The sequence below is a fragment of the Leucoraja erinacea genome, chromosome 24 (genome assembly GCF_028641065.1).
Source record: "Leucoraja erinacea ecotype New England chromosome 24, Leri_hhj_1, whole genome shotgun sequence".
NCBI classification, from domain to species: domain Eukaryota; kingdom Metazoa; phylum Chordata; class Chondrichthyes; order Rajiformes; family Rajidae; genus Leucoraja; species Leucoraja erinaceus.
In genome coordinates this window covers 1,178,199-1,195,277 of record NC_073400.1, presented here as the reverse complement: position 1 = coordinate 1,195,277, position 17,079 = coordinate 1,178,199, and the positions used below count along the sequence as shown (strand labels likewise).

The following is a 17,079-nucleotide window of genomic DNA, read 5'->3' as shown; positions in this document are numbered from 1 at the left end:
GTTGATCACTTTAAAATTTGTGATTCCATTTCCATTGGAGAAAAGCATAACATTGTATGCTCCTGAATCAATGGCACAGGTATTAAGCATACATAACTTTAGAATAGGGACCTGTGGTCCTAGTATTAAAAATTAAAAATACAACTGTTGTAAACTTAGATTGACCATCTGGATAAAAAAAAGTTAATGTTATCAGAGGGAGAATAACCAAAATATTTAATTGCTTACTCAGTTAGTTTCATTTTAATCAAGAAACATAGAAAATAGGTGCAGGAGTAGGCCATTCGGCCCTTCGAGCCTGCACCGCCATTCAATGTGATCATGGCTGATCATCCAACTCAGTATCCTGTACCTGCCTTCTCTCTCCCGATCCGTTTAGCCACAAGGGCCACATCTAACTCCCTCTTAAATATAGCCAATGAACTGGCCTCAACTACCTTCTGTGGCAGAGAATTCCAGAGATTCACTACTCTCTCCATGTGAAAAATGTTTTCCTCATTTCAGTCCTAAATGATTTCCCCCTTATCCTTAAAATGTGACCCCTTGTTCTGGACTTCCCCAACATCGGGAACAATTTTCCTGCATCTAGCCTGTCCAACCCCTTAAGAATTTTGTAAGTAACTAAAGTTTCAGGTAACAAAGATCTGAATGTATTGAAATTAGGTAAATTGTCCAATATAATAAAAATCTTATGCACATCTGAAGATATTGATGTCGTGATTGGATCATATATTTTAGGAAATAGGACTTTGAGGGGAAATGGCTCAAGTTACAATTTCCAAAAACATAATTTTATTTCCTCACCTATACCATAATTTGAATTATCCTGAACTTCATACATTATCATTTGCAATTACCCATAAAAAAACGAGCAGTGGAGCCATATCCAACAAACACCACAGTCCCCTCAAGTTAGCGTGTTTAACTCTGGTGGACATCAAAGTATCAATATTCAACCTAATTCTCATAATACATTACTTTAAATAAAAACTTTTGATATCTCCACAAAGAAATCTATACTACACAAGATAGTTGGTATTATTTACAATACAAAACCATGACTGAATTCAAGAGGCAGTTTACACAAGGTAATTTAAGACTTTAAAAGGTTTTCGTTTCGAACAGTACAAGATAGTCCTTCATTATTTTAACCCCACTTCAAAAACCTTACCTGGGTGCAAACACCAATAGTGATAAACAGTGTAAACACCTTTGTAGACAGAAAATCCAGAGCATCAGTTGGTGAGAATCAAATGTCTTGTAGACACTGCAGTGCAGGAGTGCTTCCTCCCTCATCCTTCACAAAGCGTTTTAACACAGCAGCCGCAAATGAAACTCAGACCAGGCGTCTTCTGTTAGTTAACAGTGCAAGCTTATCAGCTAGTTACTGGGCAACTCTATTCATTTTTTAAATACATAAAATGGTCTCCTAGGTCAAAACACTCGAGTTGAAATCTCACTGTGATGAGTTGACAGACAATACCGGTCTGAGTGAGTTTGGGTACCTAAGAAGGACATGCACATCCATGGGGTGTGAAACTGGTATAAGCCACAACGTATCCGTGAAATAAGGCATCAGTAACATAGTAAAAGTATATTTAAACCGACTGCTAGCCCTGACGAAATATCAGACGTATTGTACCTTTTCTTCCTCTTCAAATTAAGAACTCAAATGGCATGCTTTTAAAGCTCCAGGACATGGGGGCACTGCCTCAATTCTAGGCACCAGTCGAGAAAAGCAGAATATTTATTTGGGGAGGCATGGAACGCCTTGTTTTTTTGTTTGGTCATGGGTTGCAAGAGCGAAACTTATTTTCAAGGATTCACAATCTTCAAATACTTCAGATCTGTCGGATCAAAAATAAATCATAACTTTAAAATAACTTTTCTCAAGCAATTCTGGATCTTCAATTAGAACGGTATCACGATGATCAGCCAGTGGTCAATTCTCAGCATTTGGAAATGGGGAAACGCCCCACCATTTCTTTCTTGCAGGCCACTGTTAGGGTAACGGTGACGCTGATGCTTCCTCCTCAAATAACGGGGGTTTCCAAAACAAAATGCCTCGCAAATGTGCACAAGGGGTCATTTTTTTTGCTTCATTCAAACTTACTCCAAGGCAGATATTTTTTTCCTCAAAAGAAAACACATTTTATTGATTTTGGTTGACAACATAATCAGCTCAACGCACGTGTGTCTGTGAACGCCAGTATTCAGTTGGTTGAGCCCGAATAGCTTTTCCTTTTTCCCCCAGTAATCAGTTATAAACAGCACACAGCAGCAGATCATTTTCCCCTCAAAACACAGGACCTGGTTTCACATTAGAAGATACAGGAACTTTTTTATATATTTTTCAAGCTGCCATTCCAGCTCTTTAAAAACAAACAACAGAAATTTCCCCCTGCAAAAGGCCATTTTACTTCACACAAATATCGTCTTCAGCTTGTACGAAATTCCAGCGGAAGTCTCCTCCTCAGGTTTGTCATTCAAACATTGTCATTGAATTTTGCAGGAAAGAAATATCAAATTAGACAAAAACATGCAACAGCAGCTTCTACATAACTAACAATAATACAGTAATTGTACATATAGCCTCAACAAAAAAAAACATCACTAAAGAAATTCTGTTGGCATGCTACTGAATAACTGGTTCTTACTAAGGCACCCATAAGACCCTAGCTTTCTTAAACAAATGCTTTGATGCAGAGTTGTCAAAGACATGGTGTAAAAGCTGATATTTTTCTCCAAGATAAAAGTCCTATGTTAAATAGCCCCCAAGCAAAGCTTTCAAAAGCGAGTCTGCAGACTTGCCTTCAGTAACTCTTCTTCATTTTCATTTACAATCAAAATCTAACACTGGTTCCATTTACAGATTGAAAAACAAAATTAAGACCACTTATTTGCATATTGGGGATATCTGCACGAAAATAGTGTGTGCCATGGCTGTCAGGAAATGGAAAGAGAATAACGTGTTGGACTTTGAGAAATGTTATAAAATGTTTATATTGATAGTTGTGTCCAAGACTAACTGGCTCAATCACAGGTAATTTAAAACATACCCAATTCATACTGGTCCTCCAACCAAATCAACGGGCTGCAGCAGCACAATGGCTAAACACTGTGTAGCAAGTCTCCAAAAGGTCACCTGCCTCTGCTGGAACATTACACTTCCAGCAATGAACAGTTAAATCTGAACATGCTACACTGGGCAGTGACACCACATCGGGCTGCCTACAGTTTAGCTCATTTCTGTAAAAGGATCAGGTTGGGGGTAGGGGGCAGAAAGAGGAAAAAAAAGTGGATCAACAACATTATGCAGAGGAAAACAAGGAAAATACTGATAACACTAGCTATTCTGGACTTTTTGAGTATCTGGTTACAGTGGCAACAATCAAGCCTGAAGAAGAATGAGCTGGCTGCTTCTCTTCACAATTACAGATGAGTGGAAGAAGCAGGCAAAGACTAAGCAAGCCAAGGGCAATGAGGATAATACCCAACTTTTAAAACTAAGCCTACATTTGAGAGTTTAAAACTAAGCTTACAATTGGAATACGACTGTCTTTCCAAACTGGTATATTAGACACCAGTGTAAGCAAACCTAGGAAATTGCCCAGTAAATCTACAGGGGTTTGAAGCAAATTAGAAAATCTTTACTGAAAGGAGCTCTAAACTTGATACATCGTCATTTTTTTTAGAAAGCCAACATTAACACTCATCTGACTCTATACTGGGCTTAACTCTATTGTCCAAATATGTTCAAGTTATCATTAGACATAGAAGATAATCTAACTTGCAAAATAATTGCACATTTTGTGCACCTAGACCATGAGGCAACTTTCCAATTGTCCATGTTATGATTGTGATTAAATCATTCAACTAAAACTACTTTTGTTTCCATTTCACTGCTTAAAATTATTCAAAATAATAGTGCACACAGACTGCCTTTCATAAATTAATCCCCATGCCAATTTAATTAGACAATCAAAGCTCGGCAGTTCAGACATACCTAGTTTGTGCATATTTTCCATTCTCCAAAGTACCATACAAAGATGGCAAAAGTACCCATTGAGCTTTAAGCACAAAAAGTGTCCCTAAATTTCAGTTTTTTAAAAGTTTTTTGTCATCACTCTTGGCGGAATTTGTTGGCAACATGTTAGTATGTACATGCTTCCACCTAATTAGACACAAGACTGCACAAGATGCTGGAATCAGGAGCAAAACAAAGAATGCTGCAATTAACATTTCCGGTCAGAATCCCACACCGGTATTAATCCCGGAATGTTAATTCCTCCTCCTCCCTCCCCCCCACCACCACAGATGCTACTTGACCTGTTGAGTTTGTCCAGCGGTCGTCTTATTGTTTCACATAATTTACGTTGCCGAATTGAAACTATCATTAGAAAAGGACTGTTATAACAGAACAAAGATAAAATTACTCCTTGGATTGTGCGGCACACAGCAAAAATTGCTGCATTAAAATGGGCTAGAGATTTCTTATAAAAAAACCCTCTCAAGCATTTCCATTTACCCATACACAAGGGATGTGGGATGTGGTAGAGGGATTGTTTTGCAATGCATTTCCCTTTATTTTCTTCCCTCCTTTGAATGTTCCCATTCACAGCTCCAAAGATCCCAATAGCAATCTCTCAGAGGAGCTGTGCCATTCAATCCTCGAGCAGAGGTCAGGAGTAAGCACCTGCTCCCAGCATGAGCTCCAACGGCACAGTGAGAGTTCAGCTGGTGAAGGAGAAGGATCTTCTCACGGCTAATAGGGAGAAATAATTATTGGCATCCTTACTAATAACACCCATATCCTTTTTTTTTTTACAAAACCCATTTAAAATTTACCCCAGGGAAGAAACGACGTTTCAGTCACAGCAGCTAGATCTGCAGATTGAACAAAAAACAGGCAAAAAGAGCACAGGAAAGCAGTGTTCTTTTTTTCAAAAGAAATGTAAAGCAGTGGCCACATCCAATCCCAAGTCCTTGAGAACAGAACTGTAAAAAATAAACTACACAGTTTAACCCTGCAAACTAAAGCAATCTTTGTGAGGGCAAGCACTGATTCTCAGCGCTTTTATGTGAAAGTTTAGGGAACTGGGAAAGGGATTTTTTTCTCCCATAAATCTGGAAAGAGTGATAAAAATGTCAAGTAAGCAGAGCAGTAAAAATCTGTGGAGGCACAAATGACTGGGGATGCTGGAATCTTAAGTAAAACACAAATTACTGAAGGAACTCACTGGGTCAGACAGCATCTGTGGAGGAAATGGACAGACGTTTTGGGTCGGGACCTGAAAAAAAGCGCTTGACCCAAAACATCGCCTGTCCATTCCCTCCGAAATGCTGCCTGACCTGCTGAGTTACTCCAGCACTTGGTATTTTACTCAATAACCGTCTGTGAGATCCTAAATTAACCATTTGTTCACATCACATTGACTGAACTGCTGAGCGTTTAAAGCCTTCTCTGGTTTGGTGAGATTCCCACAATTTTGCAATTTATTTGTATTAGTCAGTGTGCACTGGCATACATTTACATTTTTTCATTTGAAATAATGTTTATATCACATTTCATGCCTGTATACTTGTTCAAACAGCCTCTCATTGGGGCAAGAAACACAGCAAATGAAATAGTTGCCTGTTTTGCGGCAAATTATTAACTGACTGCCACACAAGAATGGAAGCGCTGGTTTTGTTTCTTAAACACAAATGACAATGTCCAACTGTACATAGATATGTAGCATCAAAACCTGCAAATCCAGACAGTGTGCAAATCTCACCTAAAATTTCTTTCACATCATCTCAAGTGATGAGCAGCACTTTGTTTATAGATTCCAGGGAATAAATCTGTCAAGGTGTTAGCTTCAGTTTTTTTTCTTCCCCATGTTGAATTAGATTTGATCATATCTCACAAAACCCAGATTAATGGGAAAACAAAATGTATAAAACATATTATGATGCCTGTCAAGCTCTCATATCATTGATGCTGCAAACAGCACAATGTATAAAAGGTGCTGACAATTTCTGGGTTGGTAAAAGACCTATGTAAATGCTCATACTGAATGAGCATTCACCCCCCCACCCCACCCACTCCCAAAACAACCCTCCACAGAACAAGTATACAGGCAGGCATATTTTCAGAAAGTCACACATTTTTGTTAAACCCAGGATTTGTGGTATTTAATCCATCATTGCCTTAACACATGGCCCAAAAGTTCTCTTTATTGCCCACTCGGTAGTTGGAAACGCTTAAGTTACTCTCTTTGGGCATGTTAAATATTAATAAACACCTTTGCAGCCTTTGGACTGAGATCCATATGATTAAAAAAGATTTTCCAAATCATTTGGCAAAAGGCAAAAAATGATGTTTCAGTGTTTGAGAATTAATGGTGTCCAAAAGATATTAAGTGCAAAAAAAAAAAACTGCCTACAATGTTTACAGCACATTACATATAACAGTTTGCAAGGTGTCTGTACTCCAATATCAGTTACCTCATTTACAAAACCAGAAAATTACTAGATTTTGAACAAATGTTTTGCCCTTCAATAAAGATTTCAGTAATAATGTTAAGTATGACTCTTGGGACTCTGTGTTTCCAATAATATAATCTGCTTGAAGAAACAACCACTGGCTTCCAGCACTGACAGGTATGCGTTACCTTAAACAATGCAGGAAGCATTCAAGCTTTATACAATTCACGGCTTTTGTTCAATACTGAGAGATTGTGTATTTAAATAGTACTGGATACTGGAGGTTGAAATAAAATAAGAATAAGGGTAAAAGGACCGAATTTAAGGATGCAATCCTTTTTATTTAATTAAAAGGAAAAGGCAAGGTGGGTGGTGAATAAAAAATGTGTGGGCTATTTGACTTAAAGACACGTACGTGGCCATAAGCCCATTATAGAAGTGGCCATATTTGGTATTAGGTGAGCATATGCTGAGGGAGGGCGAAGAATTTCACATAACTAACTACTGTACAATCAACTGGGTACAGACCCTGTAACAGATGCAAGGCTGTTGAGCCAGTTGGTAGTTCTGCAGTAGGAAGATAGATCCTTTTGAGAACAATGTGGTTCGTGTCTGACAAAAGGAAACAAAGCACTGGAGTAATTCAGCAGGTCAGGCTGCATGTCTAGAGAACGTGGATAGGTGATGTTTCGGGTCGGGACGTTACCCATCCATGCTCTCCAGAGATGCTGCCTAACCTGATGAGTTACTCCAGCACTTTGTGCCCTTATGTGTACTAACCAGCATCTGCAGTTCCTTCTTTTTACAAAGTGTCTGCCAGCTCTTTCACGTTTTGCAGTTTGTTGAGTTTTACCCCTTTGTATCCCATACATATCACAATACACAACCACATCAAACAGTACAATCTCAATTCTAAGCTGCACCACGTACAATTATTATAACTAGACAGTCTTCTTCAGATTTGGCCAGGGCTCGAGCAGAGGTTTGCAGATACTGTTGAGAAAAATCACATGGAGGGAAAGCATGGAGCACACCTGTGTGGTCCTTCTCTTTGCTGCCTCCAACAGGCAGGCTGATGACTCCAGCAGCCTGCTTTTGTTTTAGGTAGGACACCAAGTTCCTCAGTGGTCGCTGTGGTGAAGTGGCTTGCTCTAGGCCAGAGGACATTCCTTCCACATTTTCCATGCTGTTTAAAGCTGGTACGGCCAATAGCACACAATAACCATTGGTGCCAGATGCTTTGATGCGTCTTGTTACCTCATCCAATTTAGGCTGATCCAGTCGTAAGCGCTGAGTGATTTTTAACTGTGCTACCTTTCCACCAGTCGAGACATCCACTAATAAGTTGGTTGCAACGCTCAGATCACCCTCGAGGAAGTGCATGTTTGTGGAGAACGAACTATTTTTCAGAACCAGCATTCCGTGCCAGGCTACGTTCAGTTTGCGATCATGTTCCTGAAAGTTGTCAGATGCTTTGGCATTGAGATCGGACTTTGATTTGCTCCTCAGGGGGCTCACGCACTCAATAGTTCTATGCTTGCGATCTTTCTCCTTTTCCAGTAAGCTTGTGGCTTTGGCCTCATGTTTGCCACAAGAGACTTTTTCTGTGCTGTTACGCCGGTCTCTGCTGGGTGAATACCGCTCGTTCTTTGCATCACGGTCAGAGTCACTGTGACGCCCACCATCTCGGCTGCTATTGCCCGGGCTGCGATCTGGTGAAATACAACGACGCTTTCTGGACCTATCGTTACTGGGTGAGCAATCAGTCGGGCGCACATCCACAGGTCCTCTCCTTTTCCTTCTTTGGTCCCAAGTCTGCAAGATATGTTCACGGTCACGGTCAAGAGACCAGCTATCCCGGACTTCGCGATCAATGTGCTCGAACGGTTCATGGCTAGTTCGATTCCTTTCCCGAACAGACAGGACATGCCAATCATTGCCTGGAAAAAGGTCCCTTTCTCGAAAATGCATTGGGGGAGAGTTCCTTTCCCTACCCCTCAGACACTCTGCACCACGAGGAAGGAGGCCATCTCCAAGTAAATCAAAATGGGGAAGAGGCAAGGCCTGTAGATACTGTTGAGGGTATCGATGCTCAGTGTCAGCAAAGTCAACTCTTAGCCGCCGATCTGGTCCACCCAAGGGAAAGCCGCGCATCTGAGTGCAAGCAGCTTGAGCAGCATCCAGGCTTTCATACTGAATGTAAGCCCAGCTGTCGCCTTTTCTGTAGTCAATCGATCTGATGGTACCAAAGCGGTCAAATTCCCTTGCAAGACCAGCTACAGGAACCCAGGCACCTAATCCACCAACCCACAAGCGAGTAGTGGGAGTTGCTTTCCCATAACCAATCTTAATGGGATTTCTTCCAATCACCTTGCCAGACATTGCAATCTTAGCTCTGTGAGCCATGTCTAAATTTTCAAATTTCAAGAAGCCATACGAGTTTCCTTGACCTCGAGGAGGCCTTTTGATATCCACCTCCAAGATAACTCCAAACCTCTCAAATGCGAGCAAAAGATCATTTTGTGAAACAGAAGGATCCAGGTTTCCAATAAACAATGTCCTATTTGCTCGCTTGTCATCTTCTGGCAAGATGTCATCTTCCCTGAACGCAGTTCTCTCAAGTGCATAGGCAGCTCGCCCACGGCCTTCATAAAAGGCATAATCACGTTCTCTCTCCAAGTCTCTCTGGGGAGGTGGTGGTGGTGGTGGAGGTGGTGGTGGAGGTGGTGGCACGATTTGCCGGCCCAAAGAACTACGCTGTTGAGCTCGATGTTCTCTGTACCCAAGTGCAGCTGGCGATAGAGATCTCTGTCTATGACGATTGGCCTGGACACTGGGTGCAGAATACCCATCCAACTCGGGCGAGTAACTTCTTCCCTTTGGTGGAGGATAAACTGTTTCAATTTTTAGAGGACGATCGTGTAGCACCAATCTGCCCTTGGCATGCCTGGCAGCCTTTGCATCCTCAGAGTGCCTGAAATTCACCAGGGCCACCCTTTCATCCCCATCCCTTGATATTTTCACACTAACATCCCCAAACTTCTTGAACTCATGGAAAAGACCATCCTCGATGGCACCATCGCTCAACTGGGAACCCAAATTGCTGATCTTCAAAGTTTTGTATTCACCAGGTTGTCTCTCATTTCTACTAGTCCTTGAAGAAGCAGAAGACAGACTCAAATTATTAGCAGTCCGGTTGGGGGCATAGACATCGTAATCTCGGTTATTGGTCCTTTTGCCGCTGATATTGCGAGTCCTCTTGGCATTGCCATGATTCTTGTTGTTCCTGTTGATGCTGTTGTGATTATTCCCCATTTTCCTGGGCTGCTGGTGGTGGCCTCCTCGCCTTTCCTCCCCTCGTTTGCCACCAGCTTTGGGCGAGACGTCTTTTTCCTTCATATTCCTTCGGGGTCGCAGTTTAAATCCCGGTCGAGGCGGATAGCGGGCTGAGATCCTGTGTGTGCGGGGATGTGGGGAGCAGAGAGCACTGCGTGGTGCCGCCGTGGCCGTGGCTCCTGCCGGGCCGCCCGTCCTTCCTTCCTTCACTGAAGCGGCTTCATGGCCTTCGGTCTAGGGGCGGGCGGGGTGGCGGGCGAGGGGGCTGGCGCTAACGCGGGCACAGATACAGACCACAGGTACAGACGATGCCGCCGCCGTCCCCGGGGTGAGCGGCCGCCCGATGGCCCACACAGCTCGGTGTTTACGCGGTATTTTCGGTGCAGATGTTGAGCGACGCCGCGGATCCACTCAGCTCGCGGCCGCCATCTTGTCCATAATCCCGCCCCTTTCCCCCGCGCGCTGATTGGTCCCCGCGCCCGTCACTCAGCCCCACAATGGCGGCGGGAACAAGTTTTATTTGTGATGACGCGGCGCGGGGGTCGAGTGGGCTTCACATTACGGCTCTCGTAGCAGCAACAACAAGAAATAATATATGTGCGACTTGGGCCCAACTAAACAAGTTGCTCGGCTCGTCCCGCCCACGCCGGCTGATCATTGGCCCGGCCCTATGGCGGCCTGGTCTATGACTGGCTGCCTCACACGTCAATCAGCCCGCAACCACGCCCCCTCCTTATATAACCCCATTTATGGCACTTTTACCCAAAGAAGTGATCTTTGCTTTCACCACATCCTAATCCGCTGTCAATGGAGATCCATCTGTGTCTACTTTGGCCATCCAGCCAATTGCTCACATTCTCATTGTTCACCGGGCTGCATCACATTGAAACAAGCCCTTTGGATCCAACTTGGCATCTAGGGCTAGTGCATTTGGCCCATATCTCTCTAAACCTTCGATACGAAAAACTGCAGTAATTCAGAGTCTGGCTGAATTCCTTTTTGTGTCTATCTGCAGTTCCATAGTGCACATTCTTTCTAAACCCTGCCAGTCCATGTCCCTGCCCTTTTCAAAGTCAGAATTACAGTCTTTGTAACTTATGTTGAATAATTTCTGCCACTTGTCACGTCTTGTAAGGTGGGACTAGTGTAGATGGAACCTCTTGGACGACATGGGCTAGTTTGAATTTCTGAATTTCTTTATCCAGAGGGTGGTGAATCTGTAGAATTCGCTGTCACAGATGGCTGTGGAGGCCAAGTCATTGTGTATTTTGAAAGCTGAGATTGACAGACTCTTGATTTGAAAGGGTGGCAAAGGTTATAGAAACATAGAAATTAGGTGTAGGAGTAGGCCATTCGGCCCTTCGAGCCTGCACCGCCATTCAATATGATCATGGCCGATCATCCAACTCAGTATCCCGTACCTGCCTGCTCTCCATACCCCCTGATCCCCTTAGCCACAAGAGCCACATCTAACTCCCTCTTAAATATAGCCAATGAACTGGCCTCAACTACCCTCTGTGGCAGAGAGTTCCAGAGATTCACCACTCTCTGTGTGAAAAAAGTTATTCTCATCTCGGTTTTAAAGGATTTCCCCCTTATCCTTAAGCTGTGACCCCTTATCCTGGACTTCCCTAACATCGGGAACAATCTTCCTGCATCTAGCCTGTCCAACCCCTTAAGAATTTTGTAAGTTTCTATAAGATCCCCTCTCAATTACCTAAATTCTAGAGAGTATAAACCAAGTCTATCCAGTCTTTCTTCATAAGACAGTCCTGACATCCCAGGAATCAGTCTGGTGAACCGTCTCTGCACTCCCTCTATGGCAATGATGTCCTTCCTCAGATTTGGAGACCAAAACTGTACGCAATACTCCAGGTGTGGTCTCACCAAGACCCTGTACAACTGCAGTAGAACCTCCCTGCTCCTATACTCAAATCCTTTTGCAATGAAAGCTAACATACCATTCGCTTTCTTCACTGCCTGCTGCACCTGCATGCCTACCTTCAATGACTGGTGTACCATGACACCCAGGTCTCGCAGCAACTCCCCCTTTCCCAATCGGCCACCATTTAGATAATAGTCTGCTTTCCCGTTTTTGCCACCAAAATGGATAACCTCACATTTATCCAGATTATACTGCATCTGCCAAACATTTGCCCACTCACCCAGCCTATCCAAGTCACCTTGCAGTCTCCTAGCATCCTCCTCACAGCTAACACTGCCCCCCAGCTTAGTGTCATCCGCAAACTTGGAGATATTGCCTTCAATTCCCTCATCCAAATCATTAATATATATTGTAAATAGCTGGGGTCCCAGCACTGAGCCTTGTGGTACCCCACTAGTCACTGCCTGCCATTTTGAAAAGGACCCGTTTACTCCTACTCTTTGCTTCCTGTTTGCCAGCCAGTTCTCTATCCACATCAATACTGAACCCCCAATGCCGTGTGCTTTAAGTTTGTATACTAATCTCTTATGTGGGACCTTGTCGAAAGCCTTCTGGAAGTCCAGATACACCACATCCACTGGTTCGCCCCAATCCACGCTAGTAGTTACATCCTCGAAAAATTCTATAAGATTCGTCAGACATGATTTACCTTTCGTAAATCCATGCTGACTTTGTCCAATGATTTCACCACTTTCCAAATGTGCTGCTATCCCATCTTTAATAACTGACTCTAGCAGTTTCCCCACTACCGATGTTAGACTAACTGGTCTGTAATTCCCCATTTTCTCTCTCCCTCCCTTCTTAAAAAGTGGGGTTACATTTGCTACTCGCCAATCTTCAGGAACTACTCCAGAATCTAAAGAGTTTTGAAAGATTATTACTAATGCATCCACTATTTCTGGAGCTACTTCCTTAAGTACTCTGGGATGCAGCCTATCTGGCCCTGGGCATTTATCGGCCTTTAATCCATTCAATTTACCCAACACCACTTCCCGGCTAACCTGGATTTCACTCAATTCCTCCAACTCCTTTGACCCGCGGTCCCCTGCTAATTCCGGCAAATTATTTATGTCTTCCTTAGTGAAGACGGAACCAAAGTAGTTATTCAATTGGTCCGCCATATCCTTGTTCCCCATGATCAACTCACCCGTTTCTGACTGCAAGGGACCTACATTTGTTTTAACTAATCTCTTCCTTTTCACATATCTATAAAAACTTTTGCAGTCAGTTTTTATGTTCCCTGACAGTTTTCTTTCATAATCTATTTTTCCTTTCCTAATTGAGCCCTTTGTCCTCCTCTGCTGGTCTTTGAATTTCTCCCAGTCCTCCAGTATGCTGCTTTTTCTGGCTAATTTGTACGCATCATCCTTCACTTTGATACTATCCCTGATTTCCCTTGTTATCCACGGATGTACTACCTTCCCTGATTTATTCTTTTGCCAAACTGGGATGAACAATTTTTGTAGTTCATCCATGCAGTCTTTAAATGTCTTCCATTGCATATCCACCGTCAACCCTTTTAGAATTAATTGCCAGTCAATCTTGGCCAATTCACGTCTCATACCCTCAAAGTTACCTTTCTTTAAGTTCAGAACCATTGTTTCTGAATTAACAATGTCACTCTCCATCCTAATGAAGAACTCAACCATATTATGGTCACTCTTGCCCAAGGGGGCACGTACAACAAGATTGCTAACTAACCCTTCCTCATTACTCAATACCCAGTCTAAAATAGCCTGCTCTCTCGTTGGTTCCTCTACATGTTGATTTAGATAACTATCCAGCATACATTCCAAGAAATCCTCTTCCTCAGCACCCCTGCCAATTTGATTCACCCAATCCATATGTAGATTTAAGTCACCCATTATAACTGTTTTGCCTTTGTCGCACGCATTTCTAATTTCCTGTTTGATACCATCTCCAACATCACTACTACTGTTAGGTGGCTTGTACACAATACCCACCAGCGTTTTCTGCCCCTTAGTGTTTCACAGCTCTACCCATACCGATTCCACATCCTCCAAACTAATGTCCTTCCTTTCCATTGCATTAATCCCCTCTCTAATCAGTAACGCTACCCCACTTCCTTTTCCTTTCCCTCTATCCCTCCTGAATATTGAATATGTTCAGCTCCCAGCCTTGGTCACCCTGGAGCCATGTCTCCGTGATCCTAACTATATCATAGTCATTAATAGCTATCTGCACATTCAACTCATCCAGCTTATTACGAATGCTCCTTGCATTCAGACACAAAGCCTTCAGGCTTGTTTTTACAACACTCTTACCCCTTATACAATTATGTTGAAAAGTGGCCCTTTTTGATTTTTGCCCTGGTTTTGTCTGCCTGCCACTTTTACTTTTCACCTTGCTACCTATTTCGTCTACCCTCATTTTGCACCCCTCGGTCTCTACGCTCACACATTTAAGAAACCCTTTCCCTTTAACTCCATCCTCCACTATCCCATTCAACACCCCACCCCCCTTATTCAGTTTAAAGCCACCCGTGTAGCAGTGGCAAACCTGCCTGCCAGAATGCTGGTCCCACACCTGTTAAGATGCAATCCGTCCCTTTTGTACAGTTCCCCCTTACCCCAAAACAGATCCCAGTGATCCAAGAATCTAAATCCCTGCCCCGTGCACCAGTTCCTCAGCCACACGTTCAGGTCCCGTATCTCCCTGTTCCTGCTCTCGCCAGCACGGGGAACTGGAAGCAAACCGGAGATAACAACCCTGGAGGTCCTGCTTTTCAACATTTTTACGAGCTCTCTAAAGTCACGCTGCAGAATATTCATCCCCTTCTTTCCGACATCGTTTGTGCCGACATGCACTACCACTTCCGGATGTTCACCTTCGCCCCTGAGGATTTTCTGCACTCTGTCCGTGACATCCTGGCACCGGGAAGCCAGCACACCATCCTCGCATCCCGTCTGTTGCCGCAGAAACCCCTGTCCGTACCTCTCACGATGGAGTCTCCCACTACAATGGCCTTGCCTGCCTTAGGCATTTTTGGTTTTGGCTCAACAGCCCTATTCGCATCGCAAGCCAGTCCGCCACTCACGTCTTCTGTCCCAATAGCTTCTAAGCGGATGAACCTGTTTACAAGAGGTACACCACCCGGGGACGTTGGCATTCCATGCTTCCCTCCCTTTCTCACTGTCTCCCACCTTCTCTCTTCCAGTACCTTAGGTGTAACAATCGTACTGTAGGACTTATTGAGGAACGACTCCGTTTCTCGTACGAACCGGAGGTCATCCACTTGCTTCTCCAGTTCCCCAACACGGCCCTTCAGGAGCTCTACCTGGATGCATTTTTCGCATTTGTAGCAGCCAGAGGCACCAGCGGTGTCCTTGACCTTCCACATACTGCAAGCATCGCACTGAATCAGCTTGCCTGACATCTCCTTCTTTTGTCTCTACCTCTCAAGCGTATTGCGTGGTCTCCTCTCCTCAGCCGAAGACTCTCGAGCCAAAGACTCACACTTTACTCACAGGGCACTTCCCTCACAAGGCCGCTCACTCACTGCCACTCGCTAAGAGCTGTCCTGCTTCAATTGACTGATAAATTGCCTGATTTTCCAATTTACAAAGCAAATTCCTCAGTTTTCAACTGTTTTCACCCCTCTGACTCACTTCTCTCCTCCCACTTGGGCTAGAGCCAATCAGTCGTATCTCTTGCTAATCTGTTGCTGCTGTTGTTCCTCCCAAATCTACAGCAGTTCTGAACAAAGACTGTCCGGCCTTGGCCTTTAACTGTTTTCACCCCTCTCCTCCCACTTGGGCTAGAGCCAATCAGTCTTATGGGGAGAAGGCACAAGAATGGGGTTGAGAGGGAAAGATAGATCAGCCATGATTGAATGGTGGAGTAGACTCAATCAACCAAATGGCATAATTCATCTCCTGTCACTTATGAACTTGGGCCAAAAGGGCCTTTCTCTGTACTGTCTGACTGTGACTCCATTTTGTTTCCTCTCCAGAATTACATAAGCTTCACATACTAGAGTAGACCATTAGTGCTGTCATGGTTCTCGTCTTAAATACATTTAGCATCTTGGGCCTTGCTGTGTTCAGTGTTGGGTCACACCCCTTGTATGACCCCGTTGTGTCCAGTTGAGGGTTTAGTTTGTAGCGGGTTTTTAAATGTGTATGTGTGGGGGGTGGGTGGGGGAAACTTTTAAATCTCTTCCCTGCATTGAGACCCGACCTTTTACCTGTCGGGTCTCTGTTGCCATTGGGGCCTAGCGCCGTGGAGCGGCCTCCAACCGGAATGACCTGGAGGCTCAATTCACGGAGCCTGTGGAGCTGTGGAGCTGCGGACCTACCTTCGTGGAGTTAGCCAGCCTCAGAGCGTGGAGAGCTGCAGCGGCGAGCTGCTGCGACCCGACTCCGGTGGATGGTGACATCGGGAGCCCGCGGGTCCCCGGTGGGAGACTGCTTTGTGGGGCACCGGCAACAGCGACTTCTCCCGCTCGAATTGCGGGGTTCAGAGTGACCTGGAGCGGGGCCTTACAACGCCCGTCGCGGCTTTAAATTGCCGCGGACTTGCTAGCGCCCGCCGGGGGCTCCAACGTCAAGACCCGGGGCAGGGCCTTACATTCCCTGGCGTGGCTTTGAGTGGCCACGGATTTGCTAGTGCCCGCCGGGGCCTTTGACTTCGAGGATGAGGATCCTCGACTTCCTCATCCACAGACCACAGTCTGGTCGTATTGGTGGAAATGTGTCAGCCTCGATAACAATCAGCACGGTAGCACCTCAAGGCTGCGTGCTCAGCCCCCTGCTGTACTCACTCTATACCCATGACTGCGTAGCGAACCACAGTACGAACTCCATCATCAAGTTCGCTGACGACACCACTATTGTGGGGCGTATCACTGATGGGGATGAGTCAGAATACAGAAGAGAGATCGAGCAACTGTCCATATGGTGCGTACGCAACAACCTGGCCCTCAACACCAGCAAAACCAAGGAACTGATTGCGGACTTTGGAAGGAGTAAGAGGGGGACCCACAGCCCCATTTATATCAATGGGTTGATGGTTGAAAGGGTCAAGAACTTCAAATTCCTGGGCGTGCACATCTCTGAAGATCTTTCCTGGAACGAGAACACTAACGCAATTATCAAAAAAGCTCATCATCGCCTCTACTTCCTGAGAAGATTACGGAGAGTCGGTTTGTCAAGGAAGACTCTCCCTAACTTCTACAGGTGCACAGTAGAGAGCATACTGACCGGTTGCATCGTGGGTTGGTTCGGCAATTTGAGCGCCCTGGAGAGAAAAAGACTACAAAAAGTAGTAAACACTGCCCAGTCCATCATCGGCTCTGACCTTCCCTCCAT

General features: G+C 44.5%; 1 protein-coding gene across 1 annotated transcript; it reads right to left on the bottom strand.

Moving 5' to 3' along the window:
- Window positions 1-2,126: 2,126 nt before the first annotated feature.
- Window positions 2,127-10,242, bottom strand: rbm15 (RNA binding motif protein 15). The gene has a single exon (XM_055654365.1). The coding sequence runs from the start codon at window positions 9,865-9,867 to the stop codon at window positions 7,381-7,383; it is 2,487 nt and encodes an 828-aa protein (XP_055510340.1). The 5' UTR covers window positions 9,868-10,242; the 3' UTR covers window positions 2,127-7,380.
- Window positions 10,243-17,079: the final 6,837 nt, after the last annotated feature.

What these genes read in the sequence shown, in the direction of transcription:
- rbm15 (XM_055654365.1), bottom strand. Translation starts at nt 9,867, where the DNA reads ATGAAGGAAAAAGACGTCTCGCCCAAAGCTGGTGGCAAACGAGGGGAG.